This window comes from Pestalotiopsis fici (assembly GCF_000516985.1).
Source record: "Pestalotiopsis fici W106-1 unplaced genomic scaffold PFICI_Scf_6, whole genome shotgun sequence".
Taxonomy (NCBI): domain Eukaryota; kingdom Fungi; phylum Ascomycota; class Sordariomycetes; order Amphisphaeriales; family Sporocadaceae; genus Pestalotiopsis; species Pestalotiopsis fici.
The window spans coordinates 370,056-395,559 of NW_006917096.1; the positions used below are offsets into that span (position 1 = coordinate 370,056).

At 50.8% G+C, this 25,504-nt stretch overlaps 7 protein-coding genes across 7 annotated transcripts; 4 read left to right on the plus strand and 3 right to left on the minus strand.

Moving 5' to 3' along the window:
• Window positions 1-3,997: 3,997 nt before the first annotated feature.
• On the plus strand, window positions 3,998-7,299 carry PFICI_08594 (uncharacterized protein; the record flags this gene model as incomplete). The annotated part of the gene is made up of 6 exons (XM_007837175.1): window positions 3,998-4,468; window positions 4,564-4,888; window positions 4,975-5,178; window positions 5,334-5,493; window positions 5,636-7,154; window positions 7,210-7,299. 6 exons carry the CDS (start codon window positions 3,998-4,000, stop codon window positions 7,297-7,299), a joined length of 2,769 nt encoding a protein of 922 aa, XP_007835366.1.
• A 1,798-nt stretch (window positions 7,300-9,097) lies between these two features.
• On the minus strand, window positions 9,098-10,008 carry PFICI_08595 (ATP synthase subunit 5; the record flags this gene model as incomplete). The annotated part of the gene is made up of 3 exons (XM_007837176.1): window positions 9,098-9,304; window positions 9,385-9,702; window positions 9,853-10,008. The coding sequence occupies 3 exons, from the start codon at window positions 10,006-10,008 to the stop codon at window positions 9,098-9,100; spliced, it is 681 nt and encodes a 226-aa protein (XP_007835367.1).
• Window positions 10,009-11,155: 1,147 nt separating this feature from the next.
• On the plus strand, window positions 11,156-13,862 carry PFICI_08596 (uncharacterized protein; the record flags this gene model as incomplete). Its single annotated transcript, XM_007837177.1, has 4 exons — window positions 11,156-11,368; window positions 11,422-11,541; window positions 11,603-11,860; window positions 11,919-13,862. The coding sequence occupies 4 exons, from the start codon at window positions 11,156-11,158 to the stop codon at window positions 13,860-13,862; spliced, it is 2,535 nt and encodes an 844-aa protein (XP_007835368.1).
• A 605-nt stretch (window positions 13,863-14,467) lies between these two features.
• On the minus strand, window positions 14,468-15,351 carry PFICI_08597 (uncharacterized protein; the record flags this gene model as incomplete). The annotated part of the gene is made up of 3 exons (XM_007837178.1): window positions 14,468-14,680; window positions 14,785-15,148; window positions 15,314-15,351. The coding sequence occupies 3 exons, from the start codon at window positions 15,349-15,351 to the stop codon at window positions 14,468-14,470; spliced, it is 615 nt and encodes a 204-aa protein (XP_007835369.1).
• A 1,147-nt stretch (window positions 15,352-16,498) lies between these two features.
• Window positions 16,499-18,784, plus strand: PFICI_08598 (uncharacterized protein; the record flags this gene model as incomplete). The annotated part of the gene is made up of 1 exon (XM_007837179.1): window positions 16,499-18,784. One exon carries the CDS (start codon window positions 16,499-16,501, stop codon window positions 18,782-18,784), a length of 2,286 nt encoding a protein of 761 aa, XP_007835370.1.
• Window positions 18,785-18,992: 208 nt separating this feature from the next.
• Window positions 18,993-20,225, minus strand: PFICI_08599 (uncharacterized protein; the record flags this gene model as incomplete). Its single annotated transcript, XM_007837180.1, has 1 exon — window positions 18,993-20,225. The coding sequence occupies one exon, from the start codon at window positions 20,223-20,225 to the stop codon at window positions 18,993-18,995; it is 1,233 nt and encodes a 410-aa protein (XP_007835371.1).
• A 4,535-nt stretch (window positions 20,226-24,760) lies between these two features.
• PFICI_08600 (uncharacterized protein) lies at window positions 24,761-25,101 on the plus strand (the record flags this gene model as incomplete). Its single annotated transcript, XM_007837181.1, has 2 exons — window positions 24,761-24,908; window positions 24,974-25,101. 2 exons carry the CDS (start codon window positions 24,761-24,763, stop codon window positions 25,099-25,101), a joined length of 276 nt encoding a protein of 91 aa, XP_007835372.1.
• Window positions 25,102-25,504: the final 403 nt, after the last annotated feature.

Below are 25,504 nucleotides of genomic sequence, written 5' to 3' on the forward strand. Positions count from 1 at the left end.
CTCTATTCCGCACTCTCGGACTATACTATATACAACGCGACATGGATTTGAGTTTCATCGTGACCCTTCCTCCCACGTGGAGAGATGCAGAATATGTTCCAAAGATGCTTCCTGACAGAGACCGTGCCACGGGCCAACGCAACAGGAAAGAAACATTTCAGGTATGTGAGTGAGTCAAGGATTATACTAGTCTTAAAACTTGCATGCCAGCCGTACCGTCTACAGGAGTGGACCCTTTCCTGGTGCTCAAGGCGTTTGAGATTCCACTCAATCATGATTGAGATTTTTCTTCTTTCTTGCTGCAATCCAGTTTTGATCATCCGAAAAGAATCGACATCACGGAAGACCGTGGATCAGCTCCGTTTTCATGCTTATGCTAACTTTTTTTTTTCTGCTTTGAATATTTATCCAAACCCTAAATAGTGTGATGAGTATTAATGCTTGCAGTGACCTTGAGGTGTCATCAAAATGGGTCTTCTCCAGACTGGCCACTACGTTGGCAAATGAAAGAGGGGCACCGCAAATGATCTTTTTGGCGATCTCGGACATACTGGTGATGATATACGAGTTTCGAATGCTTATAGAAATGATGATAATGTCCCATACGTAGTCGCGACAGTCCCTGTGGGCAAATTTGAACTGCAAATTTCCATTTGCTTGTCCAAGTAAGCGATGACACGCCACCATCTTGTGGCATGTGTCTTTTGAGGGCTGACTCCTTTATTATCGCTGTGTACTGTTGACATGTCTCAATCTTTCTTTCTTGCCCAGTTGAACTTGAACCTTTCGCGTTCATCGAACGTACGGCATGAGCCCAGTGACAATGATCTTGCAACGCGTTATGGCAACACGCACATTTCCCGAGGCCGGATCACTTCATTGCCATAGAGTATCATTATCGCACCATCATCACACGATTTTTAGAAGACGCGGGGGTTTGATACACTCGGGAAAGCGACAAGCCTGACACGGTACAAATGGCAAAGACAAGCCTAATGTTCATTTTGCGCGTATTCAAAACAACAACAAGGCACCCTCATCGTCAAATTGATCATGATCCGTATATGATCGCGATTCGCAAATGAGAACGAGAGAGAAAGAGAAGAGGAAGGGGAGTTGGTTTAGATTCTCACCAGTACAGCTACACCTCTGATCTCTGGGGTATTTTAACGCGACAGACCCTTACCTAGACCTAGAAATAACAAGCTGAAGAATCTAACGAAATCTTCTAGCACCTCTTGATTACTAAGTTCTGGTTCGGCATACAGTTGGATATGAATAACTGCTTTGCCTTGAACATGTCATGTGGAAACAATGCCCTTGGGTTTTCTTACCCCTGTTTACCAGTCTGCTCGATCACCAGTGACCAACCACATGCAATCAATCATGATCAACTCTACTGTTAGTTACCCCTGGTAGATTGGGAGTAACTGGAATTTGTGTCTTCTCATTTGGCTACTAACGACCAAAGAATAAACAAAGCCCAGAATCAGATTTGTAATAAATCTTATCACGACCCATGGTGCTTCGCCAGGCATCGGTTGCGTAAATGTTTCGATGGCACAAACATGGATCGCTCAAGAATATATACTAACATTACTTGCAGTATAGTGGCCTCTGCGGTGGTATATGTATTTGCGACAGTGGCGTCTTGACGCTCACCGGCTCTAAATTTATCAGTCGTGTCTTTCGGCCCGCAGTGCCTACATAGACACCTGGATATACATGAGCAATTGCCGAGGCGTGGGGAGAGTGCGCGCTTTGGGTCTAGAACCGCCCTTGGAGGCGCTGGATTGCCAGTGAAACCTCATTTGTCGATCCCAAGTGATAAGCGAAGTTACAGTATAGCGAAAGAGGCATTTGCGGAATGCATGGTAAGTGCTTGAAGGCTGAAAGGGAGAGAGAGCGCTCGCGGTCGCGCGAGAAAGAGACAGAGAGAGAGTCTCGAAATCCTTGCAGCGGCCATTGAGCCAGTGAGCCGACAGAAGGGGCCCAGTGGGCCAGCTGATTGGGTTTCCTCAAGCCCACGTGCGTTGAGACTCAATGAATCATTGGGGATGTTGAATGTTGCTGGCGGCAGTAGGAAGTAGGATAGGAAAGCAAAGGCGCCCAGCCATGGGCATATGGTTCATCGAGAACGAGGAGGATCTGGCAGTGTGTGATCATGCAGTGATCAATATTACAGCGGGACAGCTGCAGTCATCCATCACGCTTCTCAGTGGCGGAGTCGACAAGAGGGGGCTGAACTAGAAAATACAACACAAGTTGCCTTACTATGGTAAGATGTTGCGGATGATATGACCAAAAGACAAGTCTAATAACAAGAGCCAAAGGATCTGCGGGTAATGATGGCTCGACGTTTAGCAGTATAATTATACTCCCGAGTCATGTCATGATGACGGACTAGGTTGACAGGTCAAGCAAGATACACGCAACTCAAACCGTTTGTTTCTTCATCCTTTTTTTTGGTTCACCCAAGGACAATAGAGGGCCGACAGCATGTAGGTAGGTAGGTAGGTAGGTAGGTAGGTAGGGAGGGAGGGCACGCACGTTAAGTAAGTAGGGGTCCGTTCTCCGCATCAAATTGGCAAGGATCCATCCGTTAGTTAGTACATTGTAGGATTTAGAGCACTACCATTTCCTTATGACGCGGGAAAACCCATCAAGGACGTAGTTGCTTGTCTACCCTTTAGCGAAAATTTCCCCTCCTCTCCTTCTTGTTTGCAGCTCAGTATGTTAAAGCTGTACATCTGTAAGAATGTGCAGTTCTACAAAGATACTAAAGAGTGGTTGTGCCAGTTCTGCTCCGTGTTTAGAGGAAGGAATGTGTCAATTGAATAGATATACGTACAAGGTATTACGTTCCAGATAGTGCCACCTGCTTTCCAATATATGCTAATGAGGGGTTGCCCTGGCGTGGTTTACATACCTAGCGTTCTTGATTTCCCCTCGGCGTGTTTTAGCAGTCTGCCGGCCCTTTCTGTGCAGCGAATTACATCAAATTACCATGGCCACATAACGTCCATCTGTAGACTCAAATGTTAATGAAAAACATGTTGGCGTGTACCTTGCTTGATCGAGGGCACTCTAATCAAGAACAAATACTAATCATGAACATAATTACGTGTAATAAGGTGAATTGGATCCTCCTCCATCGGCGAGGATGCCCAAGATTACTGGGACATACTTTGTACAGAGATACTTTCCCATGCTCTAAGCTTTGTTTCTACATTAGCCCCAAGCAGCTGAATACCAGACAGCGGCAGCTGCATCAACCTGCAGGACGATAGATTCCTACCACTACGTTGCATACATACACACACATTCATCACATATCTCACATTTTGTCTGCCAATACCTCCTCAAAAGTGCCCCCACACTGCACTTGGTGCTTGCATGCACCATACAACGCACAAGCTCAAGCATACACAAGGGAGACGTAGTACATGCAAACGCACGCCCATACGTCGTCCGCACTGGGACCTCGGACAGGTACCTAAGGTACTATCTAGTGTACGCACGCACACCCGCCAAACACCCGCGGACCACATCCAACCAACCAACCACACCGGCCCGGGCCAGAAGACCTCTCCCTCCCCTACCTACCTACCTTGCCTACATTACCCTCCTCCCGGCGGCTCGAACCCCACGGGCACAGCACAAGCACACCAAGCCAGACAAACAGACGCTCGACGTAGCTACTAAACCTTGACGGCGCCTCCTTTGAACGCAACCCATCCAATCCAATCGAGATATAGTTGCCACGACCTCGAGGCAACCAATCCGAACCACCTGGGAAGCTGGTCGCAATAACCCCGTCGTACGTAGCTCCAACCGCCGGGGAGAGATACGCTTCTTTGCTTGGTTGCTGGCTGCGTTTATTTTTCCAATATCATAGGCGCAGCTGTTCCTGTCTGTTGCTGCTGCTGCTGCCGCTGCTACTGCTGCAGGTAGTCGTCTCGTTTCGGGTAGGGAAAACTGTTATGCAGAATCACTCATGGCTTCCCGCGACCAAAAGGCTCAGCATTCTCATAGGCACTCGACGGGCACTCCCCATCACCGCCGCTCCGAATCTCAAAAGCACGGCCGGAGCCGACAGACCTCAAACGCCTCCGTCGCGCACTCCTTTGCGCCCTCCCTCCCCTCGCCCTCCGTTACCTCGAGGTTTTCCACCGCGACCACCGCAACCACCGCGACCTCTGCCTCCCGCACGAGCGCCTCGATTCACGACGGCGACGAGCCGGTCTCGTCCGATTCCCTATCGTCCTCAGAGTCCATTGTCGACGACCCCTTCTTCCAGCGACAGTACGCCGCCGACAAGGCCGACGTCGCCGCCAGGAAGCCGACCCGCTCACCTGTTCCAGAGAACCTCCGCCATGAGACTCCACCCCCTAACCTCCAGCCAGTGCCACGAATTCAAGTCCCAAGGAGAAAGTCGTCGGACGTAGAAGAGCAAACCGATGATCGTGTATGCCTGCCTGCCACGCTATCCTGAGCTGAGACCGTTGCAGTTTTGGATCTTTGCAGAAGAAGCAGAACCGTCCGCTGACCCTGAATGTGCAGCCCCCGGCGCGAACGACCATGGAGAGTATTAATATCGTGGTCATTGGCGCCAATGGCGTCGGCAAATCACACTTCATACAAAAGGCCCTGTCCCTCACGAGGACTCCTAGCTCGCAACCCTCGACGGCGCGGATCAACATCGATCATGTTCCGTATGCCGTCACTCTGTTTGAGCTGGACCTCGAGTATTTCGATGTAGACCCCGACAGGCAGATACAATGGCCGAGGCAAGTAGGCGGCGCCATGATGCCAGCCATACACGGCGTCTTGCTGCTCTACGATGTCATGAACCGAGAGAGCATCATTGAATTGCCCCAGACACTGAGTGAGTGTTGCCTGCCCAGACACCGCTATAAGAAAAATGACGATGCGGATCTGCGAGATGTATTTATGCTAAAATCTTATGTTTAGCCGCATTGGTGAAGTCGTCCTTGCCAACTATTCTGGTCGCTACCAAGTGCGACAACCCAGAGAGCGCAAGGCAAATCGATACCGAAGGACTGGCTGCTGCGTGTAAATCATGCATCGGCAGCTTCAAAACGGCATCGAGCAAGCCAGAGAGCGCGCGCATGCCATTGTCGTTTCTGTTGAAGGCGTTGATTTTGGGTCGACAGGGTAAGTGGATATTTACTGTTGCAGGCGGTTGCGGCGTTATTTGTGATATTGCTATCTGCTCGACCGTGCCCTGGTCTCGAGCAAGCATGTTGCGGCGCACGCGCCTGCAAAAGCAACTATTTGTGATGCATCCTCCGCATACTAACACCGTTCAGACGAATCGGGAGAGGGAATTGGCAGGAGGCGAGCTGCTTCTGCAGCCCACCTAGACAAGCCATTTGACCCCTCAAAAGGCCGGCCTCTAAGCCAGCACAGCAAGCACAGCCGTGCCAGCTCAGACATGTCCCTCCTCAAGGGATTTTCCCAACCAGGCATGTGCCAATGAAATATAACCATCTCCCTTACATGCGTCATTCAATCAACTCGTGTATTCGCGGGCCGCATGCTAACCCCCAGGGTGACCAACAGGAACGGGATTGGATCATGACAGTGCAAATGACGAGACAACTGTCTCCAGCATGCTTCGTACAACTGGCATCCGCCTCGACCGACCAGGCACGGGGACTTTTCGAGAAATTGACGAGTTTGAGGCTGACTCGAATCGCTATTCCGAGGACATCCCAATTCTCCAACGCGGGGATGACCTGAGTTTTGATCGTCCAGCTAAGAAGGTTGGCTTGACCTTTGACGAGCTCGTCGATCGCTTGATTGCGCCCAAGTTTTCCAGAGCCGACTCGAATTTCGCCGACGTATTTCTCTGCTTGTATCGCAAATTCGCTGCTCCTAGTGCGCTGCTGTCCGCTATACTGACACGGCTGGAACGTGTCAAGGAGGAGAAACCCTCTCACTATCTAACCAAGACCGCCACACAACTTCGCATTATTGAATCCGTTGCAAAATGGGTTTCATCCTACCCCGGCGACTTTGCGAAGCCTACAATCAGGAGGAACCTGGAAGAGTTCATCCGAAATCTTTCTGCAGAACCCATTTTCAGCGCGGCGGCCCAGCAAATGCGGCGTGTCCTGGATCTAAGCGTGTTTGATGAAGACGATTCCGGATGGGTCAAAGATGATGATGCCGAGACTGCGAGCCACATGAGTGCGCCGAAACACCCGTCGGTTAGCCTTGCGGGTAGCCTCGACCTTCCAGAAAGTATGAGCTTATTGAGCGTGAGCGAGCCGGTCGACAGGAGGCCGTCTGCAAGCTCATCACTGCTGACGGACTCCTCCAACTCGCTAAAATTCCACCAGTTCCAGTTTCACTCATATGAAGACTATGAACACGAAGCCGCGACAATGGTACCTACGTACACCATGCCGTTGACCAAGTTCAGATACCATATCTTCATGGACACGTCGGACGATGACATTGCCGACGAGTTGACGAGGTTAGATTGGGTCATGTTCTCTTCGATCCGCATCCGGGACCTTGTACGGCACGTGAGCCTCAACGCACAACAAAAGGAGAATTCAGCAAGTATGAAGAATGTAAATCGGATGATTAACCACTTCAATCACATCGCAAAATGGGTGGCCAACATGGTGTTGATGAGGGATAAGGCAAAACACCGTGCCCAGATGCTCGAGAAGTTTATGAACATTGCTCTGAAGCTCCGGCAGCTCAACAACTATAATGGTCTGGCAGCGGTCTTGGCTGGAATTAACGGCACAGCTGTACACCGCCTTTCACAGACACGTAATCTCGTGGCGGCCGATGTCCAGAAACGTTTTGCGCGGCTGGTGCTCCTAATGGGTTCACAGAAGAGTCATTTTGCTTATCGTCTGGCATGGGAGAACTCGCCACTACCGCGAATTCCCTACATGCCTCTACATCGTCGAGATCTTGTCTCTGCCGAGGAAGGAAGCATGACTTTTATCGGACAAGACGGCGACCGCGTTAATTGGAAGAAATACGAAATCTTGGGAGAGATCATCTTGCCTATAATCAAGAGTCAAGGAACGCCGTATCCTAATCTCTCCAAGCACGATACAGCGAGGGAACTCATCCTAGATTGTCTGATGCCAACGGATGAGGAGGTAAGCTGGGCACCCTTTTCCTTGAAGAGAAGTTGAAACTAACAATAAACCAAAGGACATCTACCAGCGAAGTTGCCAAGTTGAAAATCCAGCTGGTGGCATGTATGACGGGAAGAAAAAGTTCCCATGGTTCGCGAAACAATGATCTAATGGTACATCCATCCAGGCCATCAAATGAAAGGCATTGAATAGGAGTTTCCCTATAAGAGCTGCCTTAGTAGATGAATGAGACATGTTCGAGCGTAATGAAATAGACCTTGTAACTGGATAGAAGATTCAGTACTGCCAAACCAGATACCACAGAAATCAACCAGCCAACCAGACCGTTTTACTAGCTAGCTTGTAAACAAACTTATTGATGGGTCATTTTTGCCTGTTACATTGTAGTATTTGCAGTCCCAGATTCATATCCCCAGCCCTTTTGAAATGGCATTATCCGTGGATCATGCCCATACCACATGTACGACGCTATCCTTGTCTATACTCAATGCTAACAGAGTTTCAACACAGCTCTCTGATAGCTAGGCATGGGAACGAATCACCTTTTGTTCGTTCAATTTCTCATTTCTTTTACCTTTTCGCTCGCATTGGTCGCAATGGGCGCCGTGATGCGGCCAAAGCTAGGCAAGGTGCACATTTGGGCCATCCCGAGATCGAGAAGTTTTATTCATTCAAGATAAGATGATTTTCAGTGCCATTCAGCTTGACCATGTGAACGCACTCTGCATTTCGGTTGCTGAACGACCCAATTGGCCAATTTGTCAAATCTTGGAAGCGTGGCCATCGAAAATAATGGATCATCTTTCTGGGGTCGGTTGTTCGATTCCTCAAGTGGCCCAGATCTGCCTTTTATAGGAAGAAAGCCTTTATATTTTTTTTTTCTTGTCTTCTTATGTTTCTCCATCCAAAGAGACTATGCCTTTTATTGCAGCTGTTTGCAAGGATGTCTTATATAAAGCTTCATGAAAGATGAAGACCTTGTGATATCTTCAGTGGATATTACTTGCTATATTCGAACAGGTGTTGCTGGCTACGGTGCTTCGTATACGGGCTCATGTAGAGCCTCGGGCTTCTTTGACGGCAAACCACATCAATCCTGATTGTCATTGGAGTTTTAAAAGTGTTCGTTGATGTCCCCAAGCCCGCAAACTTCTCCTTCCTTTTACAATATTAAACTGACTCCAGTGTCCACGATCAGTTCAGAGGTGGTTCTTCATGACGCTTTATACTTTCGATTCCTGTGGTCCTGAACCTTGTTCCTAGAAAAAAATCATAATACTGAAATGCTCGTGAGTAGGAAAAGAATCCCAAGGGCAATTGCGAATCAACATCACTCAGCCTGGCTCGTCGATAATTTTGGCTCGATAGTGGCACATACACTACGATACGTGGACTGAGAACTGCTACACGTAGTATTTGAAGGCTCATGAGCTGTACATATGGTAAGTCGCAGCTCGACATGTCCTAATCATCTCATATTTGACTTGTCTCTGGGTGAACAGAATGTCGAGGGCTGGTGCAATTGGCGTTTCCAGGCGTGCTTGCGGCACACGGCTCCTGAAGCATCCAAATTCTCAATCCAACCGAGATATCGTGCGCATATGTTTTTGGTTTCGATAGTGTTGGCAACATGTTCACGTATTTTCCGTCGGCTGTGGCATCTAGGTTGTATGCAACATTTGGCAGAGAATTTCTCATCCAGGGTGTCTTGTCATCTTGGTGGCTTTCAAGCATTGTTGTCCTATGAGCAGTGCTTCAAGTCGTGCTCGTTATTTTGATCACATTCTTGCCATTCGGAAATCGTGCCGTGGAATTTGGGAGACAAAATGCTTCTATTTTCAGCTGCTATACACAACGGGCCCTTCAAATGAGAACACCGGATATTCTCGCCGCACTCGCCTCACCTATCACAAGTCCTCTCGCCTAGACAAAGAAAAGATAGTTTACAGGGTGTCAGTAAGGAGCTTGTTCATCTTGGCGATCTTGGAAGAGACGGAAAGGTCGATGGTACGGTCGCCAATCTCAACGACGAGTCCACCAACAATGTCGGGGTTGACCTGGTTGGTGACCTTGAGCTTCTTGCCCTGGCCAACGTACTGGGACTTGGCAACGGCAGACTCGAGGCGGTTGAGGGTCTTGTTGTCCAATTGCTGTTTCAATGGTCGCGTTAGCCACAATTCCGATTCATCGCTTGCTTTTGCTCGCTTTCTCTTGTTTTCCAGTGACGTACCGTAGCGCTGGTGACGATCAGCTCAACCTCACCACGGGAAGCGCTCATCAGCTCGCCAAACTTGTCGCAGACGCCCTTAAGGATGCTCAATCGGTTGTACTCGGCCAGGGTGGACAGGAAGTTCTTGATGGTGGCGTTGGAGCCAGCGGCACCGAGAGACTTCTGCAGCTCGGCGACAATGGCGCTCTTGTCGGCATCGGACAGAGTAGGAGTGCTCAGAATGGCGGCGAGCTTGGAGTCCTTGGAGACGACGTCGTTCAGGGTGCTGAGCGCCTTGGCGGTAGGGTCGAGGGAGGAGGACTTGGCGGCAGCAGTGTACTAAATAGCTCATGTGTTAGTCCGACGACGAAACCATTGAATGCCCTGGACCCTCTCGACGCATCGCGCGGAGCCAATTGACCAGCAACTCAGGTCGACGGCCAGCTTCGGATAGTTGTAGAGGCGGGTTGGTTGAAGGGGTCGTCGTACCAGAGCAGTGGCATAGGTGCCATCGAGGCCGTAGACAGCGATCGGGGGCTTGCTGTCCTGGGTCGCGGCGGCAGCGTAGCTGCGCACGGCAGCCCGGGCAACGGTCCGCTGAGGAGCTGCGGCTCTGACTGCGCGGAATGCTGATCGGGACAACATGGCGATGTGAAGGGGTTGCGAAGTGGATTGAAGGGATGGGAGATGTCGTCGTTCCTTCTCAAGCTCGCTTTCTTTCGCTGCAAGAATTGAGGACCGGGTCTGTTCGGGAAATTGCCGGGCTGAGACTGAAGATGTGGCTGGTGCATGTCGACAAAACCCGCAGCGCGCCTCAACCCCCCAAACAAGCAAGGCTGTCCTGCTCTATACTAAATTCGCGTGGATTGTGGCGGTGCAGATTGATGGAAGCGATTGACTGCCAGGCTACCTTAGGATGCCAAGCATTCCACCCCCAAGACGCACCTAACGGGCAGCCCACTTTTTCTTTTCCCTTGTCAACCTCATCACTTCAGGCTCTGTCACCTGTGTAAACGAGAGCAGCCCAATGCTCACAACGCCCTACTGACGCCCGGTTTCTTACCAGGACGCGAACTTGCCTATCTTGTCATCAAGTTTTTTCTTTTTTCTTTCGTGTTTCCCCCATCGATCGGACATAAATCTGGATGCCCTGCGTTTGTGCTTTCTGCCATCCTGCCTGGTTACAGTCTTGTCTTTTCTTCTCTCTTCTTCTCGGGACACCCGTCTTGCCTTATTGAAGCACGACGGTCCATTTGGTGACTGCTTTCGTTCACTCTTTACTGAGGTCCCCGGTTACGCAGGACGTGGAGGGTTTTCTGGATTGCTGACCTGGCGGCCGCTACAACGCGATTTGAGTCACCATCTCTGCCCCCTGTCAAGGATCACCGCAGTCTTACCGACTTGACGAAAATTCGCTATTGTCAAACCGTACCTGGACCTTGGTTGAGCGCTCTGTGGCGTTTGCACAACTCATCATCAGCGGCTGCCACAAACCTGTCAGCCGTGAGCACATAGGAGCCGATCAAGTGCGGACCTCCATCTCGTGTGATCTGTGATTTCTTTCTCCTCCACCTCAAGTCTCGGACACGGAGCAAATCATTCTTCATTTCGAGCTTCCAGCCGGCTGGTAGAAGTGTCATCACAACCTGTAGACGTGTGTATCAACCTATCTACCTGATCTGCCTTGGAATCATCTGGAACACTGCCTGCTTTAATATCTCATAGCTTTTCTCGTATTCCACATTCATCTTCGAAGCAAGAGCTGCTATGGTAAGGGTAGCAATCTTTCGATATGGGTCGAGAAAGCAGGAAGCTGGCGCTTCCGGCCATTGGGAAACATGCCAAAGCACGCCACAATAAGATGGACAGGATGGCTCAGGCTGATCCTTCAATCTACTCCACGTTGAATGCCCTCAAGCAAGCGCCTGCGCCCAAGTTGAAGCATAAGAGCTACTTTGAGATAGCTGAAAATGCCGACAAGAAGGACAAGATCCTCGAGACCCAGGTACTCAAGGTTCAAAGAACAATTCAGGTATTCGTAGTGCTTACGTGCAACAGACTACAGCCAAGCGAACACCACCACCCGGCTATGAGTTCATAGCGCTGGGCAACCCGGAACTCACACAAATGTGCAAAGATATTTCGCGCGAGCAAGACGCCATGATCTTCATCGTTTCAGTATGTTTTGGTCTGCGTCTAAGTCTACTTATCAGCCACGCTCATGTACTTCCTCATCTAGGAATCTACAGACGAATCTGTACACAGTCATACCCATCGACTGGGCTACCATTTCCGTGAGCGCATTGTGGACCAGGCTCGAGATAGCCTTACAGCGAGTGGCGTGATCATGCCGCAGAAGATTGCCTCGGGACGCCCTGAGAGCATACCCAAGGACCGCAATCAGATCCTTAAAGAGGCTGATGCTGTCCTCAGAGATCTGTTTCCGCGGATTCCAAATTCCAACCGAATCGACATCCTGCGTCACTCTTTTGACAAGGTTTGGCTCTTTCTCCTCGCATGGTGGAGCACCATGATGCTGATCATGCTCTCCTTAGGATAACAAATTTTTCAATGGCAGGGAGAAGGTTGGCATGGCTGGAGATTTGCCGCTCTCCCGGCGAGTTCAACTAGCTGCCCTCTCTCATATCAGACATACCATGACAAGATATGATGATCTCTTGAGGGAAGGCCAGAAGTGGGAGAATGCTCGAAAAGCTGTGGAGCAGCCATGTTTGGACATCATCGTCAAGTGGCGGGGCGATGAGGAAACCGGCCGTGACCAGCTTGATGAGATTCTTCGAGAGGTCATTGAAATATCCGACGATGAGGATTCGGATGAAGACAGCACCGAAGAAGAGCAAGTACCCGCAGCCGCCAGGCTTGCAGTTCCATCGGACCCAGGACCTAATGCGGCTGAAGCGCATGCCCTGGCACAGAATCCCCCAGCGCCCTCTAGGGCCAGCTCCGCCCGGAGCCCGCGACATCAGCCTTTGGTTATCTCTTTGGTGTCGCCTGCGCCTCCCAGAAAGTTGACTAGAAAGGAACGAAAAGCGGCCAGGCAGACCCAACAGAGATTCAAACGGTATGAGCAGGTGGCGGAAACATTTAGGCGTGTTCCTGGATCCCCAAGGTCTCCGAGAGATAAGTATGCGAGCGGAAGCTTGCCTGAGATGGCTACCGTGTCTGTACCCAGAAACCTGGAGTATGTTCGTGAACCGGAACGAACCGTGCCTCAGTCTGCTGCTCCCACACTATCGGGATCGTATACACGCCAGGATGTGCCGCCTATTGCTTCCAGGTCTCGTGGGCAGTCACCAATTTTGGTCCGAGTCGCGGACAGCAACATGCCCAAAGTTGGGCAAGCGGCTAACCGTCTCGATTACAGTCCTCATGCTATGTCTCCAGTCAGGAGCCAATTCCAGGATTTGCTGGTCCGATCCATCGAACCTCACTCGCCCGGTGCATCTCAAATTCGCGACCGTGCGACCTCGTATCCTTTCCACCCGGAGATGGGTAGAGTTGCTGAGGCGCCTCGTGTTGTTGATCGTTCTGTAGTCCCACGCCCGGATGGTCCCACAGCCTCTACCGTTTTTTTGGGTCCGGAAGAGTTGCCATCAAGCCGCCGACAGGTTAGTACACGATTCACAGAGCAACCGGAGTTATTCTCTGGTGCAGGATTCATTCAAGTTCATCGCGAACCGAGTCGCCGCGTGCCGAGTCAAGCTCGGCCAGATGGTCTGGCCATCAGCCACGCAATTCCAGTCACCAGATCCTTTGAGCGGAGGTCTCGATCTCCGATCTCTCACCCCCAAGCCGGAGCATATAGAGATGCCGGACGAGTGCTTTATAGATCGAGACCAACTACAGTCTACGTGGATGAACCTAGGTCGAACGGGCGGGACGAGTTTGCTCTTAGTTCGAGAGACCATCCAATCGTGCTTGATGATCTAAACCCAAGGGCAACAAATAGATCAACTGACGCTCACCGATCCTTGCAAGACATGGAATATGACCCACGACAACCAGGAGAAGTTGATTTTCTCCGCCGGGTCCCGGTTCGCGAGCCAGACAGACGCCTTGATCGGCCAGCAGTCACTTACACCGACGTTTACGACTCGAGGCCAACTCGTGTCCTTCAACAACCGGCAGAACCCCCACACTCGCACCTTATTCCAGTCAGATCGCACATTGGACATCATCCCGAGCCTTTACCGTATGGTGCCGATGTCTTTCGACCGGCACATACAAGTCGTCCATTTCTAGACTCTGCAAGCCATCATGCCATTCGTGGCAGTGCCGTCGACGCATATGTCCCGGTTGAGAGAGTTCTGCCTCCACAGGCCAGGCATGAACCGCACTACCCGGACGAGCTGGCGTACGGCTATCAGAGACCCCAAGAACGTATCATCGTTCGCGACCCGGGTCGCGATCAAGCATTTATTCAACAACCGCCTCCCGGCCCAGACTACACCTATCGGCCTGTACCTAATCACTACTGAGTATTAGACCAGTAGTCCACATGTCCAATAACATGGGACCAAAGAAGTAAGAGAAATGTCGCCTGGTGAAATCGCCTGTCGATATCTGGGAGAAACAACATATCTTGTATCGACGAATATCTTTGACAGGCACTATTCGTCGTCCGCTTGGAGGCTTATGCACGAGCGACTGGGCAAAGAAGTATGGACAACTCCGTTATGAAAATATTTGAAAGTGGAAACGCGTTGAACGAGGTACACTATAGATTCGCGTCGAGTGCACAGGAGGCCCACGATTTCTTGTCGCATGATACCCATTTTGTTTGGCAGCATTGCATTAAAAGGAGTTTGCCTGGATGGCATATGGAAAGACTGGCCATGGTTAATGGTATACATTCATGAACATGAGCGCTTGAGGCAAGATTCGAGTGGAAAGATTTGGCTTGCATATGAGCGTTTCATGTAGATATGCATAACAACAAGGACTGCAAAGCCACTGAAAGTTTTCTGTCATGAATATACATGTGTTTGTGTATATATGAGTATCATTTGTGGTAAATCGAACGCTATAATACTTGGCCCCGTACTCCGTAACTATGCGATAAGGATGCTCATCACTCCATCGATTATGCAGCTATTGCCTCTCTTGTTTCTTGCCGCTCCTGTACTCTTGCAGGCTCTGTCTCGGGCTCGGTCTGGGGTGCGTCGGGCAACTTGTCCTGCGGCACATCTGGTAATTTCGTGGTTCCATTGACCTCGGCTGCCAAGGCGGCTAATTCGTCTTCAACTTCTTCTTCGTCTTGATTCGTTATCCGTTGGCCGAGCATTTCGCTGATTTCCTATTGTGTTTAAATCGCATGAGTATTGTGTCCAGCCAAGGGAGGCGACAGAAAAGAAGTGTTTGTGATTGCCACCAGGGCTCGGGGAGGGGGACTCGACTCACATTCTGATAGGCAATGGCCTCGGCGCTCTCACCCATGAGCAGCTCGACGCGCTCGATGCCGCCCATTTCGGCGTGGATCTCCTTGAGGACCTTTGTGCCCTGCTGCAGGCCAAAGACGACGTCCTTTTGGATCTGGGCAAACTCCACGTTGCGCACGAGCTGCTCGAGCTGCTGCAGCTGCTGGTCCGTCCGCGAGAGCAGCTGCTCCTGGTACTTTTTGCGCCGCAGCGCCAGCAGGGCCCGCGGCTTGTCGCCTGCCGCCAGCATTTGCCGCGCCATGTCCGTCTCGCGGGCGACCAAGGGGAGGATGCGCCGCTGGTACTGTTGCAGCTTGTCGCGCTGGAGTTTAAGGTCAAGGATCGCCCTGGAGAGAGAATTTTAAGAGTTAGTTGATTACATTTCGTCTTGTCATTGCTGGGCGGAACAATATAGTGGTCAAGCTGTCGGGCGCTGCAGCGTGTGCTTGTGTTGCGATGGTCGGAGGTGTGGGCTTTCGTCCAGATAGAGAGAGAGCAGATAAGAGACGTACCGATCCTGGGCCGTTATACGGCTATTATTGTTGCCCATGTCTGGTTAGAGGTGATGTAGAAAATGCTAAAGTAGGTGAATCAATAGGACAATGAGAAGAAAGATGGGGTTTGTGCGAAAAAAAAGGGCAGTCTCTTGTTGTAACAGTTCACCTTCTTGTTGCTCTCGTGACATGGTGGTTGAAATGCGAATGGTCGTCGGGGCGCATGTCCGGTCCCAGTCAAGTCCCTGGGCAAAGTGGAATGCGATCAAACGCATGGGGGATTGAATCGGCATCATTCGTCATTGGTGCCAGGGTGGGTTGCGGGTGTGGTGAGCAAAACGCTGCTAAAATACCGGGTCATTTCTTATCGATAGCGGGGTGCTAGTTTAGCGCTTGACAGGGATGTTTCGGTCTCTTTTTGCTTGACTCGTTCCTTGATCGTGGTGGAAAAGCCAGGCCAGCAGAAAAGAAGGTTTTTGAATAGGTACCTACCTTGGGCACCCTGAAATTGGATGCTTGTAACTTTTTATGTTGAAATTTCTTTTTCTTTGACTTGGTTCAAGTACACTGTTTTCTTCTTTGCCTTGACGAATTTATGGCTAATTCTCATCAAGTTGCAGACCTTGTAACTCCAATGTCAAAGAGATGAGCCGTCGAGATGAAGGTGGCTGCGGTTAGTTTTTGACCGGCGAAGACGACTTGGGGGAAAATGTATAAGGATGTTTACTTGACGGAGTGAAACTTTACTATATACTTGGAAAACAAGACTCTCCTTTCTCTCCTGCTTATATCTTGCAGGCTCACGGAAATTTATTCTCCTTCCAGGCAAATATGCTCTGTATGCATATATCAAGTGCACTGTATGATAGTGCGCGTCTGTCACTTGCAAAAGATAGATGCCATGCAGATTTCTTGAGATTCTACAAATTCTTTTTTTTTTTTTTTTTTTTTTTTTCGCCAGCTGTTATAGACCATTTTCATAACATCATTGATTCACGCGTGGCAATGTTGGGCGAGCAGGGTCATAAAAGCATACCATAAACGATTTGCATGGCGAGAATCCAGGGTCCACCCCCCATTGAGAGAGCGGCCCCACTTTATTTTCACGGAAGGCCGATTTTTCTTTCGAAATTCATTTTCACCCAAAGCGATGAAATCGACCACGGCAATTTGCCCACTCACAATAGCAAACCGCTTTCCAAGATGCCGGCTTTAACGCAGCGCCTGGATCGCGATATCTACCAGATCGTAATCAAGCTTGAAAACGATCAGGCCGAAAAGACGGCCAGGACTGGCGAGCCGCCAAAGTTCACCGTGTCTGCCGTCTATGATACCATCAAGCGATCCAACTCCAGCCTGGCTCGGGAGAAGAAAAAGCCGCTGGAGGACTCCATCTATCGCGTCCTTCATTTTAGAAAGGAAGAGCGCAAAAAGGATGAGGCAGACGATGAAGATGAGGCCATGGACGACGTCTCGGGGAGTGCGACGCCCCAGGCCAAGGAACGAGACTACTTTCTTATGAACAAGCAGCTCACCAAATCCTGGAATGTGGCAAGGAGGCAGCGTTCGCCGAGTACGTCAGATCAACAGCCTACCACCGGGAGCACTGCAACCCCAGCCAACGGAATGGCCGTGGATTCTGCTGTCGTGACTGTGGACAGGCAACCCAATGGAGAGCCCAAGCCCAAGAAGGCCAGGACACGGCAGTCAAAAGAGAAGGAGCCCGTGGATCGGACTCCAGCGACTGGAGTATCTCTGGCAGATATTGGCGGCATGGACGATGCTATAGAGCTCCTTTATGAGGAAGTTGCTCGTCCGATGCGACACCCCAGCGCATACTTGGAGGCAGATCTCAATCCGTCGCGCGGTATTCTCCTCTATGGCCCCCCTGGTTGTGGAAAAACGATGCTCGCCAACGCTTTTGCTGCAGCTATCGGTGTATCGTATATTCCCGTGTCCGCCCCTGCTCTCATCGCCGGCATGTCTGGAGAGTCTGAAAAGAAGATTCGAGAGCTCTACGATGAAGCCAAGACACTTGCGCCTTGCCTGGTTTTTATTGACGAGTTTGATGCCATCATGGGCAAGCGAGAAAATGCACAGAGGGAGATGGAAAAGCGTATAGTGGCACAGATGCTTACATGCATGGACGAATTGAGCCTGGACAAGACAGACGGCAAGCCGGTCATCACCATTGCTGCGACAAACAGACCCGACAGCATTGACCCGGCTCTGCGCAGAGCTGGTCGTTTTAATCAGGAAATCAACATTGGCGTACCAAACGAGGATGCTCGATTGGCCATTTTGCAGGCGCTCACCCGAAAATCAAAGCTCTCACCGGATGTGGATCTCAAGGTCGTGGCCAAAATGACTCCGGGTTTCGTCGGTGCTGATTTGGGAGACCTCGTCTCCCTTGCCAAGGCTGACATGTTAAAGCGCGCCATGCTGCAGCACGAGGAGCGAGCTATTCAGGAGTTGGAGTCACAAGGCGGAGAGAGCTACGAAGGCGTACCACCTCGACGCGCAAATATTCTCCGGAAACTAGAAGCCGACAAGTTTGTCGGAACTCAGACTATTAGCCAAGAGAGCACAGGACTTTTGCAAGACTATCTTGTAAAAGCAGTGTCAAAGGTCCAGCCATCAGCAAAGCGAGAGGGATTCACGACGATACCAGACACGACTTGGGCTCAGGTTGGTGCTTTGCAAAACGTCCGGAAAGAGTTATCACTGGCCATCATTCGGCCCATCGATACACCCGACCTCTTTTCCAAGTTTGGTTGGCAATCACCCTCGGGAGTGATACTCTGGGGCCCGCCTGGATGCGGTAAGACTCTGCTCGCCAAAGCAGTGGCCAACGAGGCCAAAGCCAATTTCATCTCGGTCAAGGGACCCGAGTTGCTCAACAAATACGTCGGTGAATCCGAACGATCGGTGCGTCAGGTCTTTACTCGAGCTCGATCATCAGCACCTTGCATCCTCTTCTTTGATGAGTTGGACGCCCTGGTGCCGCGTCGTGGAGACAACATTGCCGAGTCCAGTGCCCGAGTGGTAAACATGCTCCTCACCGAGCTCGATGGCATGGATGGCCGGGCCGGCGTGTACGTGATTGGCGCCACCAACCGACCAGACATGATTGACCCGGCCATCCTACGACCTGGCCGACTGGGCACGAGCATCTTTGTAGACCTGCCCGACGAGGAGGGACGGGCTGATATCCTCAAGACCCGGGTACGGAATGTGATTCCTTCCTATACCGAGGAACAGCTCCAGGCGCTCGAACCGATTGCCCGAAAGTGTACCGGATTCAGTGGTGCCGATCTGGAGAACCTGCATATCGCTGCTGCCAAGGCTGGTGTGGAAAGATTCGACCAAGACGGTGTCGACGAGCTCACCGAGGTGGATTGGCTAAATGCCCTGGAGACGATCAAACCGTCCGTGTCGGCGCATGCATATAGCAAATTCGTCAAGCTTAGAGATAACGGATGGAGCTAGTTTTGCAATGATATAAATACGAGGGTTTCATGAATCACGATATTTCCCAGCAGCTTCCTTTTTTCCCACTTTTCTATCTTTTCCCCTGAAACAAAGCAAGCAAGTACTTGACATCACCAATCATGGCACGGCGTTTCCAGAATGCTGGATAAAAATTCAATATTGATTTCAGATATGGAAATATGCTCTCTAATCATAAATAATGCAACTAGGGACTTAGAGCGTTCAAGGAGCTGACGTCTATGGCGCGAATGGTGCCGCCGTCAAATTCGGAGACGAGCACAGTGTTGCTGTCGGGGCTGACGGCGAGGGCGCGCGGAAACGGTCCCGTGGGGATTTGGGGGAAGCTGATGCGACCGTTTTGGATGGCACCGGCGGCATTGACAACGGTGATGCCCGTGCTAGCGTTGCTGTAGCCGAAGCGGTTCGAGTCGGCCGTCAGAATGTGGTTGTTAACGGCGGTGATGCCAATGGGCGACGTGCCCGTGTTGACGGTGGCAACGAGGGCGCTGGTTGAGGTATTGTCGGACAGCTGGGCCGTGCTAAAGGCCATGACCTGGTTGGCCTCGCGCTGCGACACCCACAGGTGGCGGCCGTCGCGCGACATGACGGCGCGCACGGGGTGGCAGCCGGCGTCGACCTTTTTGATCAGGGCCTGGTTCACGTACGTCCGCAGCTTGGCCACATCCAGTACGCTGATGATGCCCGAGGTCTCGTTGAGCGAAGTGGCCGTGCCGTTCATCTCGCTCGTCACAAACAGCAGGCTGTGGTCGGTCGAGAACTGCTGCCCAATGGTGGCGAAGCCAAGGGCGATGACGCCGCGCCAGTGACTCTCGACGGTCCGGTTCTCATGCCGGGTAATGTTGTACACCTCAATGGCGCCGCGCTGCAGCGTGGCATTGGCGCCAAATTCCTGGCTGACGAAGACAAACTTGTCGTCGGCGGTAATCTGCAGTTCAATAGAGCTGCGGCCCGTGAGACCGCCGTTGCTCAGGACACCGACCACGGAGTCGTTGCGCCCGGCCAATGCGCGCGGCACATCATAGATGACGGCGCCGTAGCCCGTCGCAATATAGGCGTTCTCCTTGTCCGCGGTGAGCTTGATGTCGCGGAAGCCATAGCCGTCCTCGTTGTAGTCGTCGTTGCCGATGTAGTACGAGGGCGGCATGGGGAGCAGGTTCAGCAGCTTGGGCTGGAGCTCGGAGACGTCGAGGACGCCGAGCGAAAAGTTGACGGCCGCCAGCGCAATGGTGTCGTTGAGGTAGACCAGCCCCCACGGCCGGGGGCCCGAGTTGAGCACCGACGCGTTCAGATCCAGCGTCACCTGCGGCGCAGCATTGGTTGCGCACACGTGCGTCGGGAATGACGATGCCGCATTGCTGAAGAAGACCACGGCGATGGCCGTCGCCGCGGTGAACCAGGTGGCGATGAAGCCGAGCATTGCTGCCAGAGAGGGAGGGAAAAGTAGTTGTTGTGCCTTTTTGTTTCCCTTATTAGACAGCCAATGTTTTTCTTTTTCTGGTTTGTTTGCTGCCCCTTCTCCTCTGATAGAATCAACGAGCGACTAAGGGGGAGGGGAATGGAGCTATTTCAACTAGAGTCCCCCGAACAAGGCCGAGACCAAGTATGATATAGGCTGAGATGTAAATGAGAGTTGAACTAATTATCGGCTTGGCGCGGCACTTTGCTCATCCTGATAGACGATGGGATGGGAGAGGAGTAGAGAGGCAGACGAGAGAAGAGGGGAATTGAGATGCAGATCACGCCATAGATATTATAATCATAGCGTGCATAGCCAGGATGTGGTTTATTACTGTAATGTAGGATTCCCACACCTCCGCTCGCGGGTTAAGAAAAAGAAAATAGTAAATAGATCATTGCCAATAACTGTCGACCCAAGACAGGCCCAAGACACAAGAGTAACAGACAAGAAAGTCAAGACAAAAGATAGTGTCTCTCTCACCCATTCTCGGCTGTCATCCGAAATAGAGATGCACGCACCACTGGCTAGGCAGGTATCAAATTAAGCTTGTAAATTGCTATCGTCGCTTAATTGAGCATCTCCCGCCTCATTGGGGTGGGCGCACACCTTCCCGACTGGGAAACAGTAGCGCGAGTGCCCAGGGGACTGGGGGGGCGCATTTTGTCTTGTCTGGACTCTCAAGGTCACTTCATCAGCGTTGCGTTGGGTATGGATTCAAGAAGAAAAAAGGATAGAGAAAATATCAGACTCTAGCGTGTGTTCCAACAAACTAACGTCTTTGTTGTGTTTGTTTGAAAGTATTGCGTGCTTTGACTAATGGACGGACTCATTGGTTTCGGAGCCGTGCTCGGTTTCCGAATAGTATCATTCGTTACCTTGGATCCTTTGTTATCATCATATGCACTTTAGCCGCGTCGGCCATCTTTTTTGCACTTTATTCTTGCTGTAGTAGTATTTTCTTCTTTTCACTTTTTCGCCTCCTCCCGGCAATACGTCGCCAAGACAGGTAGGTTGCGCCAAGACGAGGTAACCATACCACTTTACAACCTATAACATGACCCTCCAATACCCAAGAAATATCTGCTACCCAAGCATTGGCCACGGCAAAGTCACGGCACTACAGCACTGCCGAGCTGGTTGACGTGGTTGGCTGGGACAGAACAGTCGAGGCCTAACCTCAATCGTTCTTCTTCCATTTGTAGTTGCCGACCGATGGAAGAAGACACTATCTCGGCAAAAAAAAAAGTATATGGATGATTCATCAAAGAAATGCGCTATAGTATAGGCACAAGATCTTCAAAGTAGCTCTTCCTATTCAGTCCATGGTCAAGAGTCAAAAAGCCCATGGCCTAACAGGAATAGATACAGGGGGGAGGAAGAAAAGTGGACTCGACTATACTTAGACACGGAGAATGAGCTTTTGAGGCCGGCACCCCGCCTAATTCTTGTTGCCCAGGTCTTCTCTGCCAACATGCTGTATTCGCATGCCTGTTTGGTCTGCCAAAACCGCTGGCGGCTGGTCCACTTGTGAGTAGGTAGTGAGTGACCTTTTACACATACACGCAACACACGTGCACATACAACTCCAAGACATTTTGTCTTTTTTCTGTTCTCGCTTCTCAATATGCAGATAGGGTCCCCCTCGCCTGTTGTCTTGGCCATGGTTCAACATGTCCTCCTCCTCCTTATTCTTCCCATCCCACGCAATCATTGACTGGATGGATAGCCGATCCGCCATCGTACATAATCGCTGTGGCCCACCCCCAAAGGCCGTTTCTCTCCCGTTGCAACGGTACCGGCGTACCGTCGTCGTCGTCGTCGTTTCTCGGTGGGTCTCGGTCTTTGCGGGTAGGAATACACGTGATGCCGGTCTTGATATCCCAATCGAGACCTCTCTCTCACATCGGCCACGTGAGTTTCTCTCCTCTCCATGTCTCCCTTCTCTCTGTCTCTCTAGCCGATCACCCGCGTGTCTGGGCCACATACAGAGAGAGGGAAATGCAACATGTGAGTCTAGATGACTGTGGGGAAAGGAAACCGAAGCTGGGTCTCGTTTCTCACCGGCCGCGTCGCAGTCCAAAGGGTCCAGTCCCAGGGCAGAGTGCCCTTCCCTCCCGGCCGAGACCTCGTCCAATCTCGACCGGCATTATCGTCCCGGAAGTCGGTCCTCTCGGCGCAACCACTTACTTGTCAAGAGGGTGGGTTGAAGAGAGAAAGTCTGGAATCATTGCCTCTTCTCCAATCGCCGAACTGTTTACCCAAGATGATGAACAAAGTCGACGGGACAACACCTTCAACTGTGCTCTCAAGACCACAGCGCGGCGACTTGGGCGCGGAACGAACTGCATACCAACTTGGAACCTCTGTTCCGCTGTCGTGTGCGTGGTCTATTAAGAGTCGAGACTTTTCATATCTGCTTACACATACTTACACACACACACACACACACACACACATACCCTCTTATCTGATAGATTAGTATATACCTACCGTTGATCCGAAGAAGGGTATCATCTCATGATGGTTTCAAAATAGATCCAAGTCAACAAGTCCTCGTATCATACATGACCCAGCTCGGCGATAAAGAAAAAACCATGCAACCACCTCGTGTGCCGGGCTGGCATCTGAATGAGCATCTTTTGCCCCTCCCCTTCTCAGGGTAACATATCACGAGCTCGGCTTGAACCGAAGCGGCCGTGTCGATCCCTCCTAGCCCCGGGTATCGGACGAGATAGACTAGCATATGGGGTGGGATTTCTTTTCTCCCTCCCTACCCATTGTTTCCCTCACCTCTGGATCTCTCTCTCTGTGTGTGGGTGTGGTTTTTTTCACGTCAGCAAAGTTGATCAAGCCTTCCTATCTAGTCCTTAGCTTACCACTGTTACCATGTCTCTCCCCCGGCCGAGCGCCACACACACACACTCTCTCTCTCCCTCCCTCTCACACATACTTACGCACATACACCGCTTATGTACAATGAATAAAGAAACCATGTGGCTTCTGACTGACTCCCAATATAACGCGCGCCTTTTTTTCTCCAAGAGGCTCAAGGGGGATGAAAAGAGAGCCCCCCAGCCAATGTGTCCAGGGGGTAGCGATACTATAACAAACAGACCATGTGACATGTGGGCCAAGCAAGGACATTTAGTCCAACTTCCCCCCACGAAATTGGCAAATCAGAAGAGATCTAGAGCAACTAGTCCGGTCATAACATGGGAATGCGGGTCAAAGGACATTAAACCCCCTGTAATCTGTAAAGGTTATACTCCTTCCATAGTGACTTCAAGAGGAAAGGCTCAAGGGGAACATTTATGGTGGATATTGAGCTTGTGGGGTTTGCTCAAATAATTACAGTTCTGGAACTAATTTCACACGAGGTCCCTGGCCGGGGGCAAAAAAAAAAAAAAACACAATACACATACACACAACAACAGCGATTGTGTTTCTAAGAAGGAATTATTCTTGCTTGTTTGTAAGCGCCGACGTCCGAGATAACCGATGCCGTCTTTTCCTATCTCTTGGACAGCGCGGGCTTTTCATGGGTAGCATTTCAGGTTAGAGAGCCAGTCCCCCCCTTAGCAAATCGTCTTGGGTCCATCTGTAATCTCTCTGCCTAGATGACAAGTCTTCTTGGACCGTCTTGGGTTCTTTCTTGTTCTTCTTCTTTTGCACTCACCAACTTTCAATACCAAGATTCGCAGCAGACTGACACGTGTTTTGTAGGTACAATGGAATGAATTCCTTTCCTTTTTTGCTCTTTTCCCAGTCTTTCTTTGGGTCTCTTCTTGTGTCTCATACCATACTGAATCACTTTTCTGCAACCACTTTCAATAGCCTTCCTTGGCAAACCTCGCACTCTTCTCGATTGGATTTTGTTATTCTTTGGTTCAATACGCTATCTTGTTCGTCCAAGCCATGCTTCTTACAGGTGATATTCAAAGCTAGGATTTGCCAAACCGATCGACCTCACAAAAAGAATAAATAATTCCAAAAGCAGGAATAGGAGGATGAGGAAATAAAGATAAAAATACGGCTTTTGGAGATCGAACAAAACCCTCGATGAGGACGGGCCCAGACAGAGAGAGAGCTAGAAATACAAGTTTTCTTTCTAGGAGAGCGGAGCGGTAACCACTACACCACTGTGGCCTGTGGTTTGTTGAAAGCAGACATTTTATTTTACCTTATAACGGATACCCCATTTTGTAACGGAAGCAGCAGAATTCCTCCTCTACCAGTTTCGATTTCGTGCTCACGAAAACACCACACAGCAAAATGGCAAAAAGGTAAGGTGCGACATTGGCGCGCAAATTTATGGTTTGGGAGCTTGGCCGTGACTCGGCGGTGCTTCCGCACATTACGCTCCTCAAGGAAGCCAGGGACACTTACAATGAAAAGAACTTTTCGTTCTCCAGTTACCCGACTGCATATCCGGAGTTGATGACGTCGAGAGCAAGGCCGGGATTGCCAGCAACGAGTCTGCGGGCTTCGACACCATGATATCCAGTACGCGGCTGACACGCAAGGACTTCAGAGTTCCAGCCTTTCTGTCGACACGAAGCGATAATCAGTACATGACCCTCAAGGTACGATACTCACGGCGCTTCCTGCTCAACACCCAAGGACCTTTGGCTCTCATCTGCTGTGATTGGCCAAATGCCAACAAACTTTGTCGATACGGATATTCGACTGATTGTGCTCGTGTCCAGGCTTTCCAACTCCCAAGCAGTTCAATGGCTCAAAGGTGCTCCGAGGCACTGAAGGGAGCCAAGTGCCCAAGTCCGCTCCCATGTTCTCCCTAGGACACCAGAGGAAGAGCACGGAGCAACAGTACTAGATGATCCTCCATGATATACCCGACTGTCATTCAATAACCATGACCACGTCCGGTGGCGCCGATCTTGTGCGGGTTGATGCCAGATCTGATTGACCCGAACAAGGGCGGCCGCCCTGCTCAGTGTCTACATCATGACGACACATGCCTGTGATCTTTGTAAACAATAAGCCATAGTGAGAGAATATGTGTGTGTGTTCGATCGGGAAGAAAAGGGGGCAGGTCTTGCTCATCGTATGTCACATCGCAACAAACTTGTGGCTATGAGTTCCCTGTAACAGCCGTCGACACATGAGCACAAGCTAGTAGCATGCTCGATGGAGACTCCCATCTCCAAACTGCCGCGACATCTCTTATGGACCTGGTCGTACGACAGATGCCCACAGACAGGTCCCAGTATGTTGTT